The 17,315-nt window shown below is 35.6% G+C and overlaps 1 protein-coding gene across 6 annotated transcripts in view; it reads right to left on the bottom strand.

Annotated features, from left to right (window-relative positions):
- Positions 1–1,359: 1,359 nt before the first annotated feature.
- Positions 1,360–17,315, bottom strand: part of ZBED4 (zinc finger BED-type containing 4) — a 33,427-nt gene continuing 17,471 nt past the window's right edge. For 4 of the 6 annotated variants that reach the window (XM_068189780.1, XM_068189781.1, XM_068189779.1 and 1 more), the window contains one exon: positions 1,360–6,656. In XM_068189780.1, the coding sequence (XP_068045881.1) occupies positions 2,735–6,253 (3,519 nt within the window). In that variant the 5' untranslated portion in view covers positions 6,254–6,656 and the 3' untranslated portion in view covers positions 1,360–2,734. Of the gene's footprint in view, positions 6,657–11,069; positions 11,912–17,315 lie in introns of those variants that run through there. The other 2 variants (XR_010998997.1, XR_010998998.1) reach the window with 2 other exon arrangements.

Genomic DNA, 17,315 nt, shown 5'->3' with positions numbered 1-17,315 from the left:
AAAGCTTTCAGCCCTTCTTTTGGAATTATTCTTTTCTGACAGGCAGCAGTGTCATCTGAAGGAGATGCTCCTGTAACTCCTATAGAAGGATCAAGGCTTACAACTGAAAACAGCAACTTTATGTTCTCAGTTTCCCTTATTTTTATTTAAGAATTAAGTGTTTCAATTTTAAAGTCTTTCAGGCCTGCATATTATCTTAAAAACATTCTAACATAAGTCTTTAATTCATTCTTAACCAAGCTGACACTGAAACAGTGTGGTCTTAAGAACTAAGCCCTTTAAAAATCCAAATGAAACCAAAATGAAAAAGGGTAATCACAGGTATAAATAAAGTAGACTAACTTGATGAAATTTTACTTTTAAAAATAGTGACTAGTTCTTGTGTTCTCAGAATGTTTTGACAAAAAGCATGACTATACAATTAATTATCTGTATGACTAAGAAGCAGATTTTGGACTACAAAATGCCATCACTACAACTTTCCACACAGGAAATTTGATAGGAGCTTCAGCAAAGACTCCCTTTAGAGGAGCCAAGATTCTTGAGTCCGGAGAGTTGTGATTTTCAGGTGAGCTTGTTCACTGCCAGCATTCCTCCTTGTCTGATATGACTCCATAATGCTTTAAGGCTGAGGCTGTATTTACATTCAAGCCCCGAGTGAAAATTGTATCACTTGTTTAAAAAGAAAAATGTTTTTTTCATCCTCTCTCCACTGGTTTGGAGAGATTAAAAATCTCCTCTACAAGGGTCAAGGTTATATCCACAGTTAAAATGTAGGAGTAAAAATTGAGATAATAATTAACCAGTAGTCATTTAAACATGTTTCCCAATAAGCTGCTTCAAACTCACCTACTTCCAGCTACATATAAACTAGACCAAATTGTTTTATTACTGCAGGAAAAATATGTGCTGTTCTCATTTAACCCTAGAAGAACAAAGAGATGCTGACTGTTGATAGAAGTAAACATTATCTTTTAAAATATTTCAGGGGAAAAAAGCAGTATTAATCTTTCCCAAGTGCACTATGTAGTAATTTAATTTACTTAAATTGTATAGGTATAAACATAACATGATGGCATAACACTTGAAATATCTGAAACTGTAAAATGTTTAGAGAAATGAAACATGGAAACCAGAGCCACTTGGGAAGTAATTCTACCAATTTTCCTGAGGTTAAAGCAGCTTTTGGAAAATGAAAAGAAGCAGAATCCAGGCTCAAGTCCAAAGAGCTAAATGGAAAACCTGTCTTTTCACATAGCTTGTTCTGTGGTATATTTATGATTACAATTGTTTGAATTAATTTTTATTCAATGGTTGCCTTAAATCCATCTGAAAATAAAAGGCAGTGTTGACTACCACTGGAAAATTGCAAATAAAATGTTTAATTTCAGAAACTGAGTTCACCATTTATAAATACACTAAAACATAGTAAATGCAAAATTAGATTAGGCATAGGTAGAGTATTTTAACAAAGCTATAACTTTTCTAAAAGGTCATAGGCAAATGATGACTTGTTTCCCAAAAATGTATTCAATGAAAACTGAAATTAAAAGATAAGTCTTTCTAGAGTTAAACTAAGGAGAATGTTCCTTTCAAATTAAAATGCTGGCTATTTTTTCCATCTTATTTGAAGCTTTAAAGGCTTTATATCCCATTTGCCTGATGGACACCAACAGTTAGGAATCAACCCCACTACATAAAGTTCTAAGCAGTGCACCATATCCATAAGGCTATTACTGAAAACCAGAAGATCAGTTATTTCTGTACTAGGAGCTTTAAGAAAGGCTGTTCTACACAATTGAAATTACATTAGGAGTAAGGGCTCAATTTTTACAATAGGGACCTTACAGTTTTGATGCACTAAAGATTAGAAAAGGCTTCAGAATGACATTAGAGTCTTCTTGGTAAGTTTCTTGCCTTTTTTGTATACAGCATTAAATAACAAGCATTAATTCACAAACTTTGAGAGAACTTCCAAAGACCTTTTATAAATACCCAGAATATTTCTGTAATTCACTTAAAATGTAAAGCCTGAACAGGAGAACCCAGAATGGTAAGTTTTACTACCGATTGCTGTATAAGTGACATTCCATCTCATGTTAAATTTAAGATTTATTTTCAGATATTAAGTCAACAGTCTCCTGTAAACACATCTTCCTCAATAACTCTTCTTAATCCTTTAAGTACTTTAGGGCTTGCAGTTAAAAACACCATATGATAAAAAGACAAGACAGCTTGAACCCCATCTTTCATGTACAGCTTTCTTTTGACAACTACAAAACCTGTTTTCTTGCAATTAAAGCAATGTTCAACTAAAATACAGTACCTGGTTTATGGTTTTTACATAATAATTGAATAAAAAACTACAGAATAGAACTGTTTACATCTTTTTTTTTTTTTTTTTTGCTGTTCTATTAAAACAAATGACTGAGCTTTTTAAAGTTCATTTACAATTATGGATTAAAACCTACATAATTTTGTATAATTTGACGAGACAGGCTATCTCTAGTGTGAACTTTTAAAAAACATATATACAATATCTGGCCTGAAGTACTATAATAAGGCACATGTAGACATATTGAAAGCTGAAAAAAAAGAATCTAAAATTTGGAATTATAGTCACTGATTAGATGTCATACATGGCCCCTACTGGAGCAATTTAAAAATCTGAGTTATAGATAGTTAATATCCAGTGAGCAACAACAGATTTAGTCTAGCAGTTTGTTCATTAGTTTCAATACTGGAAGTATATTAAAGGAAGATTCACTTTCAAAAAGATAAGCTTTTCAAAGTGTTCAATCATTAACCTTGACTGACTAAAGTTGTTGCTTTCATTGGATGTATTGAACAATCTCTCTGAAGGAACAATGCTTGGTGGACAACCCAAGAACCTGACAGCCAATTTTGACAGTACTGGCCAAGATGACTTCTTAAAGTTCCAGTAAGTTAGAGGATCACAGTTATGCTCAAGCACTTCTTCCTCCAAGTAAGAAAGCACCATTTCCTCTGGTAACTTTGCTCTCTCTTTCAGGTCTTTTGTTTTCTTCATGTCACCCATGAGTGACCAGAGATTATCTTCCCCATAAGAATTTGTAGATGGTGAACCCATATCGCATCCATTGGAAACAGGTTTATCATCATCTGAGGTAGAACTCATTATTTCCAGCTCCCTGATTAAGTCTTGTTTATATTGTTCAGCCTCCTCTTCTGTAAATAATGATGTTTTATACCGGGGATCCAGAAGTGTAGCAAAAATGTACCTTGGATCATGAAGCGTGGAGGACAATCTACTCACCATAGCTTCTTTCAAAGATTTCAGCATAGTATCTATGCCCATAGTTTCCTCAAATAGCATTTCTATTTTCCTGTTAAGTATATGAATCATTGGAATCACTTGGCTTAGAGTAGACATGTGTGTACTCATCTCCCTACTAGCAGCTTCAAAAGGTTTGAGAGCGTGACACACTGACTGCATGACTTCCCACTGATCACAACTTATTAGCTCCCGAAAGCTGCACTCTATTGACATTTCATCAATTGCTCTTTTCTGTTCAATAAGGCGTTCAAGCATATGAAATGATGTATTCCACTTGGATGGAACATCTTGTATTAGCTGATGCTGAGGCAACTCATACTCTTTTTGCAACTCAGCTAACTTCTCTTTTGCTTTTGCTGACCGATGGACGCGTTCACAGATCTTCCTTGCAATACTAAGCAAATTCTGAACCATTCTCTGGCTTTTAATAGCCTCATTTACAATTACATTAACAGTGTGACTAAAACATTGTACACTTGAATGATCACCTTCATTTAAAGTTTTCTCTATGCTCTGATTATCAGTAACAGTAATCCCAATCTGAAGTCCAATGGAAGTAATCCACGTTTCCCACCAGTATTCTAGCTGCTTTTGAATACTGATTCCATTGTAGTCACAATCAATCTGTGATACGTTTAATAATGCTGAACAATGGTAATCCTCACACTGTGGTCGAAATGAAGACTCAAATGTTACCCAGTGAGCGGTCAGGGTTAGATATTCTCGTGTTTGGTTGCTCATCCATATTCCAGATGTAAAATGGATCACTCCACTTTCGGCTTCTTTAAGATGTGAAATAATTATTTGTTTTACATTATCATACATATCTGGAATTGCTGTCCTAGAAAAGTAAGATGGAGAAGGTAAAGAATACTGAGGTTGCAAATATTCAAGCAGCCTGTTAAAGCCAATGTTGTCTACAAAAGAATATGGCTGAAGATCAAGTGCAATCATTTCGGCTACAAGACTTGTGATTTTTTTGGCAACTGGATGAGAGTCACAAAACTTGTCATTGGTTTCATCAAAATTTGAAGATCCCAGTAATTCTGTGCGGAGTGGCATGTGATTATCTGTAGATGAGGACAATACTGTCTCTGGGACATCAGTTTTCAATACATTGTTATGAAACCGCTGCAAATGTCTTAGAAGGCAACTTGTGCCTAGGTTTGTTGGCTTTTTCCCCCTACTTATTATACGTCCACAGTGTGTACATATTACTTTAGTTGAATCTGCAGAACAAATTGAAAAGTGATTCCACAGTTTTGAGGTCTTCTTACTATTAACAGGAAATATAATTTGATTATCATGTGTAACCATTGTAGGCAAGTCAGTCAACTTTGAGGATGAACATTCTGCAGAAGCCAAAGTGGCATAAGGTGAATTTGCCAAACTCACATCAAGAAAGCTCTTTTGGTTTCCAATTACATCAGGATGGCGTCTATACAGGTGTCTCATTAAGCAGCTTGTGCCCACATCTCCTTTCTTACCACGACTTATCATACAACTGCAGTATCTACATACTGCTTTTAGACTGTCTGCAGGTGAGAGTGAAAAGTGGTGCCAGACTTCTGACTTAAGCCTTTTCATAATCCTTTTATTTTGCTGAAACACAGCAGTAGGTTCAAATATTAGTGGACCTAATCCCTCACACTGTTTTTCAGGAGATGAAACAAAGGAAACTTCACCTATATCATCAGACGATGACAGCATTGAGTCTTCAACTAGAGTATCTCCAGAAGTGAGATTATTATGGATCTCCTCAGAGATTCTGTCTGGAGAAGAGGAAACAGAAGTTGGTTCTTTCATTAGTTTTCCAGGAGAAGATGACATAGAATTCAGATCACTCTCTGATGGTAGTAAAGAAGGCAAGAGAGTAGGAGGTGCGGTGTAGAGAGGTGGTATGCTGGTACCACCCCCATTCTCTTGCAGGACAATGGAACGATGGGCTCTCCACATGTGTCTTATTAAACAACTCGTTCCTAGGTCTTTTCCATTTTTTCCTCTACTGAATTCATTCATGCAGTGGATGCAAACAGCTTTAGAATTATCTAGAGGTGACAAATAGAAGTGTTTCCAGACAGCAGATCTCCTTCTAGAACCTGATGCACTCTTTGGAATTACAACTGTTTTTTCTGCTACATTCTCAACAGTGTCATCATATTGGTTGTTGGCTTGCTGTGGAGATGAACCAACCATGACTTCTTCTTTGCTGCACTTTTCAGAAACTGAGAGATCTGATATTTCTTCAGAAGAAACTATAGAAACAGATTCCTCAATTATTCGATCTGGAGATGGTATTTTAGAAGCCATTTTCTTGACCAGTTTTATGGGGGATAACATAGAACTCAGATCTCCAACATCTGCAGACTGAGGCGGCAGCAATAACGTGGATGAAGAAAAGGAAGATATACCTGGCATAGTTCCATTTTCTTGAATTAGTACAGTGGGATGTGCTCTCCTCACATGTCTCATGAGACAACTTGTACTCAGGTCCTTTTCATTTTTACCCCTGCTAAATTCTTTCATACAGTACATACATATTGCTTTAGTGCTATCTCTAGGAGATATAAAAAAATGGTTCCAAGCAGGTGACTTTTTTCTGGAGCTTATGTTTCTGCTAGAAAGGAGGCTTTGTGTCACAGCTTCCATTGCTACATCATACAGTGTATTACTATATTGAGAAAAAAGAGATCCATAATCATCTTCATTTTCTGTAGACAAATATTTGCCAGAGTTGTTGGTAATGAAGTTCTTTTCTTTGTCTTCCTGTTCATCACTGCTGTCCGCATGTTTGAAATCATCTTGCTCTGTCTTTATATCCGTTCTTTCTAGAGTACAGTTAATGTTGTTGTCTTCTTGCTCTACTTTCAAGTTATTGATTTTACCCAATACAAAAGTATCATCCATTCCGGGGAAATCTGCTTTACTCATGTCCATGGATGATAAATTCTTGCCCAGACTTCATTTATTAATAAATATTGATAATTTAAAAGATTATTTAAAATTTGATTAAAATCAGGTATCTTGTATACTGAATGTAAAACAAAATGTGTGCATGTGTTAAAATAATTTCTGGTTTATGAATTCTGTATCCGTGTTGTGCATAAGCAAATATAATTACTCATGAAAATGCATTAAAAAATTATAGACTTAATTAATGGAATCCCATTTTTTTCCCAGGATCAGGACATTTCAGGTCATAGATGAATGTTCTCAAAGTCAGCTACTGCTAAATGCTTCATGTTGTAGATATAATCCTAAAAAATGAATGTTCTATTTTCTTGTTGAAGAAAGCCATTCTGATCATCTTGATTGCACAACTGAGATTCTTTCACACCATCTACAAAAAAAAATCGGAAGACAAAGTTGACTAATGCACATTAAAGAACTACAGTAAAAGAGGAACGAAAGCAGGCACTAGGTATTCTGTATGTTTTGGGTTTTTTCTCCTTTGAGATGAAAACAACTCAATGTATTATTAAAAAAAAAAAAAAAGGAAAAAGCCCAACATTTACTCGATACATTTATTGTAGGGAAATATGAATCTACATATGCAGCTCAGGTTCAACTTTGACAAAAAGAGTCCAAGCATCAGTTTTGTATTTGCTTGCACATACCTATGCCTCATCCTACATCATCATTCAACCCCTGCACGCACATATATACCAAAGCACATACACACACATACATATATCTAAACCCATATACTGTACAGGTGTCCGTATCTACCAATATTTAGGAACACAAGCAGGCATTTAATTATGTTAGCACAGAAATATGTACTTAAAATCAAGTGCTGTATCACAGTCCTGTACATGTAAGTTCACCATTACTGACAGCAGTCTTTAAAAAGAAAACTAGTAACTTCTGTAAGTGTGTTCAGCATTGTCACACTAATCACTCTGCTTCTGACCACAGTCACACATTTGTATTCATGCCATAACACTGCCAGACAACAACATGCCATAGAAACAAGCTACTTTTAGAGTTTCATTAAAAACTGAAATGTTTAATTTAGGACAGCTAAGCTGTATAAATGCCATACAGACAGAGAGGTTTTCCAAAAGTGTAGCAACATCACTCAGAAGTCAAGGCACACACAGCCACATATGCTGGTGCCCTGTGAAGCACTGCCAGCTCAAATCCCTCACATGCCCAAAGGTTACACTGGAAAGCCCATTTACAGCAAGACAGCTAATTTCAGTTGTGAGTAGATTATTCACCACCAATTCCAGTACAAAGAGTAGGTTTCTGAAGTTGCATACAAAAGGGCAACTGCAGCCTCAAAAACTGGAACCGAGTAGTCCCTCACAAATATGAAGAAGCTGTTTGCATTTATCAGTCACTTTTTTTTCCACTGCAACTATATTAGAATTTTAAATTTTGCCAAACCCTTTCTCATTTATTCTTCTATGTCATTAATGCAGTTATTGATGCCTTCATTCAAGATAACAAACAGTTTTGGCTATCACATTGGTGATGCTACACTATGCATTGCAATTTTTGCAAACTACATTTTATGGAACTCTCTCTCCACAGAAAAAGCCAAAACACAAATTTCCCCCCTGTATCCAGATCAATGTCATATTAGCTTTGTAACCTATTTTAACTTATTTTTCTCTGGATTTGTTTGCAAGAGAAATTAGAAACACTTTCTGTAGATTTCTGATGTATGGAAAGCCTATCATTGTGATAACTTCCTTTTTTTTTCCAGTGCAAGGGAAGGGGCAGGGAAAAGGAGAGGCAATGGTCTTACTGCAGCTATTTTAAGAAGAGGGAGATGGAGCAGTCAGAACTTGCTAAGAGGTAGGGAGCAATTCTGCTTTTCTTTCTGTGTGAGTTTTAGTCTTTGTGTCTTTCTTCCTTATTCTTGGGGAAAAAATGTTTTCAGATACGAAAAGATATGAGGGTTGAGCATGAAGAACAATGAAGGGAAACACTTGAAGAAAAACCTTAGATTTCTGCAAGAAATTTACATTACACAGGACTTTCCATTGGCTTGTGAAATCACATCAGAGAACAATTCTGGCAGCCAGACTAAATTTACATGACTCAATATAAAATTGAATGAAACAAAAATGAGTGAACACACACATACTGATTATACTATACGGATATGTGTGAATCTGGAACAAGAGAGAGTGTAAGACAGTCAACTTTTTAAAATAGCAATCAATTCAAGAGGATTTTTGTTTCATCTTTACTTTGATCTCATCTGTGAATTTGGATCTTGTACTGCAAACAGGAAAAGCAAGAAAACATAATAAGATGTTGTGACTTAAGATCACAGAATAGAAATGCTCACAAGCAAGTGGCTTGATGCAGAGCTTACAGAACATAAATTATGCATAGAGTGCCAAGCTACAATAAGGACATACAGATTTCTAGCTAGATTCACACAAAATAAATGCATATATCCACTGGCATTGGGTTCTGATGAAGCCGTGTGCAGTTTCTTTGACTCAAAATAGGTAATCACATATTTATCCTGTGATTCCTATAATTTCTCAACTATGCAAAACCAGTTCTAGGCTTTAAACAGAAAAATCTGCAGAGCGGCTTCAAGTGTCCCTGTCCTGATAAGCAGTTACTGCTTAACACAGTGAAGCTTAAAGTAGCTGTGATGGGAAGATTTGAAAACCTGATAAATAACACCAGTTGCAAACTTTATAACCACGCTTAACTAGATTGACATTCATTAACAAAACATTGCCAGTGGTTAAGTTCTTAATCATTATCAGCCATTATCACTACATATTCAAACACTTACACCCTAATCACCTTATCCTAAATTAGCTTTGAGTACACAATACCACTGAGCTGATGCCCTGTAGTTAAATACTGATGGCTGTGGTCCTTGACAGTGTTAGTTACTGAAGCTGAGGTAAAGAGGTGAGGGAGCTGTTTAGACTCTAAGCAGGAACCAGGGTGGTAGACTTCTTTCTTCTGTATGTCTCCTTGCTGTCACAGTGTTTTTTTAATATTCATACTCTCCACCACCAAAAAAATGTGAGAAGCAATCTTATCTGCTCCTGACCCTATTATCTTAATTTCTTTAGGACAAAAAAATTGTTCTTGATCCACCAGAAATCTTTCCTATTATCCTATAATATTATTCCTATTATCCTTGGTTTCTGATTGCAGTTTTTATTGCTTGAATTGTTGATTCATGTGGTTTTTGTCCTCCTTTTGTGCAATTAAACCTGTCTCCCTTTACAACTACATGTTACTTCTATATTTATGCTTAGCTGTGAAAATGCCTGCATGCTGTTAATAGAGTTATTATACTATTAGCAGTGTTAAAAAGCACTTAGAGATGGTAGTCAGTTACATTATTTTAGTGTACTTATGACTAAATGTAAGACAAGAAAAAATTATTTATATCTTGTCCACTTTATGGCTTTTATAGGTCTCTGGCTACATAGTATGTATTTTTCTTGACCTTGTTGCTGCCTTTTAGAAAAGACCAGAAATAGCTAAGATTAGAGGAGACAATCACTTCCTGGGAAATCCACAAAGCTGAATGCCCCTTAGAAGTTTTTTTTTTTTTTTCCATTTTCTTTCAAACATCTAAGAATTATTTTTGTTGCTTTGAGAATTGGCCAAATGGCAGCGCTCAGAGGGTTGCAATCAGCAAGGCAGTCTGGTTAGAGGAAACCCAACTAGAACAAACCTGAAACACAGGAGGGACCATCTAAATACAATGAAAAACTTTTCTTTTGACAGTGACAGAGCATTGGAAGCGGCCCAGAGAGGTTGTGGAGTCTCCTTTGGAGATATTCAAAACCAGACTGGACAAAGATCTTGTCCAACCTGCTCCAGCTGAACCTGCTTTAGCAGGGAAGTTGGAGTAGATGATTTCCAGAGGTCCCTTCCAACACCCATCATTCTCTAATTCTGTTATGATATTACATCATGTAAAATTAAGTCAAGCTCCTTCCCTTCAAATACCCTTTCACATTCAACTGAAACTTTCTTTAGAATACAGTCCCCAGAATACTAAGGGTCAGAAACAGAAGTATGTTTTTCATCTCCTCCTCCCATGCCAACTCTATGCAAGAGTCGGTTTGTTTTAATAAGAAACAAAAAAGGATGTTTTAAAATTTTAAAGTCACCTAGAATGAAGTATGAATTTGATTATGACCATATTTACCCTTGGACCCAAGCGACTCAAAATTAAGGACTACTGCTAAACAAACAGGATATTCAAGAAGGAAAATGTTTTCAAAGGTACAAAAAGCTATAGGCTGTTAGCTCAAAGTGATTTATGCTTTTGAAATCTCCACAGTGAGATACAGAGTCACCTTGCAACAAAATAATCTTCAAAGAAAATAAACAGTACTAAAGAACAACTATCTACTCAAATGCACTACACAGGACTACTAGCTCCTCAGCAGTAGTTTGCTGTGGTAAGAAGCCTACAGAACATTTTATAGGATTTTCCATTCAAAATGGGATTACTGAAAGCGTACAGTGGTTGACAAGAAATGTCTGGAGAACGTCACTGATCCTGAGTGCCACAGAAAACTGCCATGACCAGAAGAAATCAGTGGTGAAGGAAGGAGGAAAAAAGTGAAACACTAGTGTCTCAGAATTATTATTTTTTGTAAAGCAGAGAGGCCTGTAAGCTTTAAACCATTTTAGATTGAATAGTAAGGCAATAATACGAACTTGATTATATCACAGAATCTTGGTGGAAATAATGGTCAAGAAAAAGTTGTTTAAAACAAAAATATTACATTATTATTGAAAAGCATGTAATGTAAAAACAAAGACACACCTGCAAAATGCAAGAACAGTTTTTTTAAAGAAAGATGTGAAATCTGAAGACAGTGAAGGTAAAAGCATTTACTAGTTTGAAAAAAAAATCAAAAGTAGTGACAGATTTTGAGAGTAAGATGTACATAAAAGCTCATTAACAGTAATTTACATAAATGGATGTCAGTTTTATAATAGCGTTAATCTTGTTTATTTTTGGAAATGTAGAAGCATCATTAGAAATGCTTAACAGCAAGCAATACAAGCAATAAGAAATATATACTTTAAGAAATTATTTGCTTCAACTGCAATGGCAGGTACTTTGCTAATAAAGGAATATTTGCTAAAGCAAAACAATCAAAGAAAACAGAAACACACACACAAAAAAAAACCCCTCAAAAATCCAGAGAATACACATTCAAAATCATAAAAAATCAGCAGAATGTATTAGTATAAATTTATAGTCCAGATGAACCTTACTGCTTTTCAAAGTTATAAATTCCTTGAAGAAGAAAAACTAAAAACAGTGCATTTTTTCTGTAGAAATTTCCTATGACAAAATATCAGTACTAGCTCACCTGTATGAAACTATAGAGATTTGCAAGTTACTGATGACTAAAGGCAGAATTAGATATGAAAATTGCCATGTCAGTCACACTGAAACAAGGTGGGTCCCAGTCTCAAGTCTCACAGAAGCCCACAGGAATTGGCACAGATGTACAAGCATGAACTAGAGGTATGCAATAGTTTATTCTTGAATAAAGTACAGAAAGTCAGGCTTAATAGAAGACACAAGTCGTTCTGGACTTCATGGGAAGCATGATTTCTAGAGAACTGCTGGAAGAGAAAAGAGGTGACAACTTTACTATTCCATGACTTTTAAGTCACCTGAAAGGTAGGTCTTATGAAAACCAGTAACTGTTGTGGTTTTACAAAGGTTTTCTCTCTAACTTGTAAAACAGCCTCTCACATCCACAACCCCAAATGCTCCATCTGGACTCAAAGGAATGAAGAGTGGTAACAGCACCACCATAATTGAACACTGTTCGTTGTTGACAAGAATAGTCTTCTGTGAGCTCCCCAGTGCTCTCAAGCTGCTTGTCAGGACACAACACAGAGACCTCTGATTTGCTGAAGTATAAAGATCACTCATGTCCCTTTCATGTTGCTGGAAAACTCAGGGCATGGTGTAAGCTGTGGCCTAATTCAGTCATTGCAGGAAGAGAAAAAAAATCAAGGTGTATACGGTCGAGTATAACAGTCACAATTACACTCTGAGTACTCAACTCTACTTGCAAATGGAGGAATTTAGCTGAAGCAGAGACTAAAAAGATAAAAATGGCCACTAAATGTAAATATTCCCCTCCTTCTTGCCTCTTGCTCCACAAAACAACAATAATTTTATGGTGAGCCCAAATGATTTTAAGCAGTAAAACAGATCTACTAGGGCCGAGTTACACTTTTCTGGTTTAGTGGACTCTTCTCTTTGTTTTCTGTTTTCCCCACCACCTCTAAAGTAATAATACTTCAAGAAGGTAACACCTCAGAAGTGAAAATTTTAGCCATTTGGCTATTGTTAAATGGACAGCATTGAGTTAAAATGAAACCAGCACAAAGAAAACACCTAACATTGTACGAACTCAAACTCCTCAAATTTAGCTTCTTACTTTTGAAAGATGTTTCTATTTGTACAGCTGTTTTCTTCTCTTGTTGCTGTAAACATGGAAAGTCAATGGGGTGCTGTTTACTAATAATTTTCAAATAGTCCCTGAAACCTCAGAAAAGATTAAAAACTAAAAGCTCCAGCTTTCTACCAACATCTCCATCTCAAACCCTAAATCATCTGCAAAACAGTGTGCATGCCAGCTCCGCCTGCACAAAACTACACTGGCTCATACTCCAATATGTAAAAGGTTGAAAATAATTCATGACAATGGTAAAACTGAAGAGAAACAATACAATTTCCAAATTAGCATAATTTAAAAAATACTTTGGAACAGGGACAAAGTGGAAATGAAGATATATTTTTTTAAAGTAATATTTATTTAAAAAAAGAAGATCCAGTTCTTCATTCAGTTCTTACACTCACATATCCTCAATCATAAAACTTCTTAAAAGAATTGAGATAATGCTTTTAAAATATGGTACATTACTATTATACAATATTATACATTTCATGTTAATTAAAGTATGATAGAAAGAAGGATGTTCAAGTTAGCATGTATATTATTTACATCGGGCTGACATTCTGACATTTAATTCTGGTATCCCTGTTTAGCCTTGTAGCTAAATTCTGCTACAAGGGAATGCTGTGAACCAACTTGAACAATGCCGTTTGCAAACCCACAAGTGGTAAATGAAGAAGGGAGCATCATGATGCTTTTGGTGTTGAATAACGCTGACACCAGCCTGACTCATCAGTCCCAAAGCTAAACATCCTGATAGTGAGATGAAGGTGTGGTAGATCTGTTCCTGGATAAACGAACAAACAAGGGATACTACTGATAACTTGTCCAAAGCTGCAGAGCTGACACAGCTGGAGACATCGGACCTGATATCTGACCATCATCAGTCACTTCACATTATAAAAGCCCAGTCCCAAATTTTAATGCAGGGTTTTCTGACATAAGCCTTCTTGGAGTGTATGTATGGAGATTCCTCCCTTAAATGGGTAACATCCCTCAAGGTTACTCCTCTTACTCCTTGAGGCTGAGCTAAAGAGATTTGCCCAAGGTCATTGTTATGCGTGAGTAACATCAATCTACTTAATTGTTTTCTCAGCTTTGATACAGCTTCTTCAATACAACTGCTTCATAGTGCACTATATTATAATAGTTGTTACAGTTCCTGTACTGTGTAGTAAATAATTTTGTAAATTATTTGTATCTAATCATTATCATAATACATTTTTTATATTTATATTAATATATATGGTTTGCCATCCTTAATCCTGCAGGCCAAAGAGGTTTAATTACACCTCTGTGATCCTTTAGACAAAAACCGTTGAAAAGTCTGGGGCAAGACTGGATCCAGCCACACCCTGGCTCCTCTCTGAGAAGAAGTTTAGAAAGCATGGAGCCCTTTCTGCACCCTGTGACTCAACAGCAGGGCTTCTTTAACAAATTTTGAAGCTCCCATTGGGCTCACCGGGTTTTGTAAACAAGCTCAGTACTCAAACGTTTTATCAGACTTAATGATGCAGGCTCACTGCACAGTATGTGTAAGAATAAAGAAGGTGTCTGATACAGGGTACTGAGTCAAAGCTCAACCTTATTTCTGGAGAAATCAATCTTCATCACTTATCTGCCAATGTATTAGGCATATATCTATTTGAAGCATCATCCTCCACCACCTAGACTTAAGTAACACTCTTAAACATGTTAAAGCCCATAGCACAGAAATCCCCATACCACAAGGTTTTTATCAACATTTATCTTAAAAGTAAAATAAAAATGTAAAGCTGCAACAACAAAACAATAACCCGGGTCAAAACAACATCACTCACAACTTTTAGTAAAAAAACAAAGAAGTGTGTTGCATTACCATCACACATAACATTATGTATCACCGGAATTAGTAGCACTATTCACACCTACAACCACCTGATAAGCCTTTAATTGTTGCTATTTTTTTTCCTTAGTGTACTAAAAATATGATCAGATCTCAAATGGGGCTATATCCCTTCACATGTCCTTTACTAACTTCCCATTGCAGCACACTGTAATGAAGGACAAAAAACACCCCAGGTTCCACACATGCTAATAATTTGTCCCAGCTTCTACTAAGAAATTACTCATAAAAAACAGATCTATCACACTAAGTAAATCATGTCAACATTTGTCTAGGATCCAAACTGTCTCAAGTGTTGAAGTGTTACTTCTCATTATCAGACATGCAATACTTGCAGGATATGTTTCTGAGCTATTGTTCACACCTACCACATGTCAGATCTTTCATTTGTTAAAATGCCAATGTTTTAAGCAATAGTTTCATTAAAACTTTAAGCAGTATTTTCCCAAGCCTTACACATCATTTTAGTGTTGCTACAGCAAATTATACATTTATATTGATATATTATTCTTTATAATTTTGGCAAAAAAATATCATACACTGATATGATGGGGAAAATCTTAATGTTACAAGAAATAAGCTGGTTTTCTTAAGTAAAAAAAAATTTTTTTTACACAGCTGAGGTATATATTGTTTGGTTTAGAGCATTTTTAAAGCAGGACGTCAAAGCTGCTTTTAGTATCACATGCTGTACAATTTGGGGCTGACAGGAGACAAATGAAGGTTGCAGGAACACAACACAAGGGTAAAATGGAGAAGATAAAATAAGAACAGAGTAGGAAAGATGCATCAGTATTATCATGGAACAAGAAAAGCACACAACCAAAACAGCAGTAACAATAGCTAAGTCAGAAAAGAATGAAAGGCAAAAGACTAAAAATTTACTCCCTATTGCTAGAGAACAGCAGCCTGCTTTCAGAAAAGCATCAGAAAAATCAAAGCAAAGCTCGTCTAACAACTCTTCTCTCCAAATGATCAATTCTCTGAACAGCCCATTAGACTCTTCTCTTTCTCCTCCCATGCAGCCCACAGCTGTGAAAGGGATAGAGTGAAAGGGATAGGATTAGGACAAGTTATTTTTTCTACTCACTACATTATCTTCCTAGTTTGCAACACAATAAAACTATACACTTTTGTGGATTTTATTTTTGTTAATTGTCTATCTTTAAGTCCAGTAAGAGTGAAACTTCAAGCACTTTAAGAATTACTTAAAACAGTAAGAAATGAGGCACTTGTAAAGAAGAAAGCTGAATAGGCAGGATGATGAAAAACAAAACAAAAAAAAAAAACAGGAGAGACACACCATGTTTTGTGTACTGAAAACATCCACGTAAGTAGAAAGTAGAAAAAGACCTCACAGAACTTAAACTGAGTTCTTTGCAGAATATATTATATTAACTTGTTAAAACTATAATTTTTTATGATCTAAAATGGAACTATTTGGAAGTGTTAAATTGCTAAGACTACCATATAGTAGTATTTATTTTCATGCTAACCAGATGAAGTCTGAAGATGTCTGTTTTAAAAACCTTCCACAGCTACCCATCAACCCAATTCTGTGCTCATACTGATGCCAGTTAGTTGTATGTCCTCATATAGTTTCAACAGTGAGAAGTTTTCCATGATTTATATACATAATGTAACATGACATAATACTATGCTTCTATTAAAACATTTGTATCCTGGAATGCTTGTGAACTCAAAGGAAGGTTAGAAAGAGAATGCAATTCATAGTACCCAAAACCACAAAAACATATTTTCAAGAGTATGAACAGTATTTCTTCCTTCCTCATGTAATAAACTGAAGAAGCATGTCTAGATTTTTCTGGAAGTAAGGAAAATATAATCTCTTTACTAAATCTACTAAATAAAACAGAAAACAATATTCACAATACTATACAAGGTAATTAATAAGAGTTCAGAAACACTCAGTTTCCCCACCCTTTGTAGTGTAGTTGTAGCCAATGACTACAAGAACTGTAACAAAAATCAAGAGGTAACCTTTAAAACCAAGCTTCCATATCACACACAGGCATAATGTACATGTCTGCAATAGGGATGAACATCTTATGCCCCTTTCAAGTATTTTTTTGTCATTCTATATTTTCTAAGTAAACTGTACATTCATCAGTAGCATCTGACAGTTTCACCTGAAATCCCAGTTTAAAAAACAATGATTAGATCTCTCTTCCTCTCAAAACAAGCCTTCCTATTCATGGAACAGGGGAGAGGGAGGGAAAAATGAGTGTGCATACCTCCATATTCACTTGTCAACCAGCCTGTTCCTAGCCTCCATGACAAGAGGTATTCTCTTAATCTCTTTTAGGGATATATTCTCTTTGTCTTCTTCAAGGTAAGGTGAGACTTTGCAAAGACTTAACTGACTCACACAACCTAGCTAAGGGAAGCCAACACTGTTTCCACCAGCACCACACTGAGCACTAGCAGGAATTACAAAGACACTCTCCCACCTCAAGGAGATAAACAGCTCCTTCTAATAGCGTCTTCTCCCAAAATTAATGGTTTATAGAAGAACAATCTTAATGCCATAGACAGATCTTAAGTTGACCAAATAAGGTTTTGCTCAAGGAGCAAAAAATACAAGAAATTTTAAATTAAGAATAAAGCTTTTTATAGTAGTTATTCTAACCAGTGCAGTTCATGAGCTTAA

Source organism: Anomalospiza imberbis, chromosome 5, assembly GCF_031753505.1.
Source record: "Anomalospiza imberbis isolate Cuckoo-Finch-1a 21T00152 chromosome 5, ASM3175350v1, whole genome shotgun sequence".
NCBI classification, from domain to species: Eukaryota; Metazoa; Chordata; class Aves; order Passeriformes; family Viduidae; genus Anomalospiza; species Anomalospiza imberbis.
Note: the sequence above shows the minus strand (reverse complement) of the source record. Positions and strands in the feature narration are given on the sequence as shown.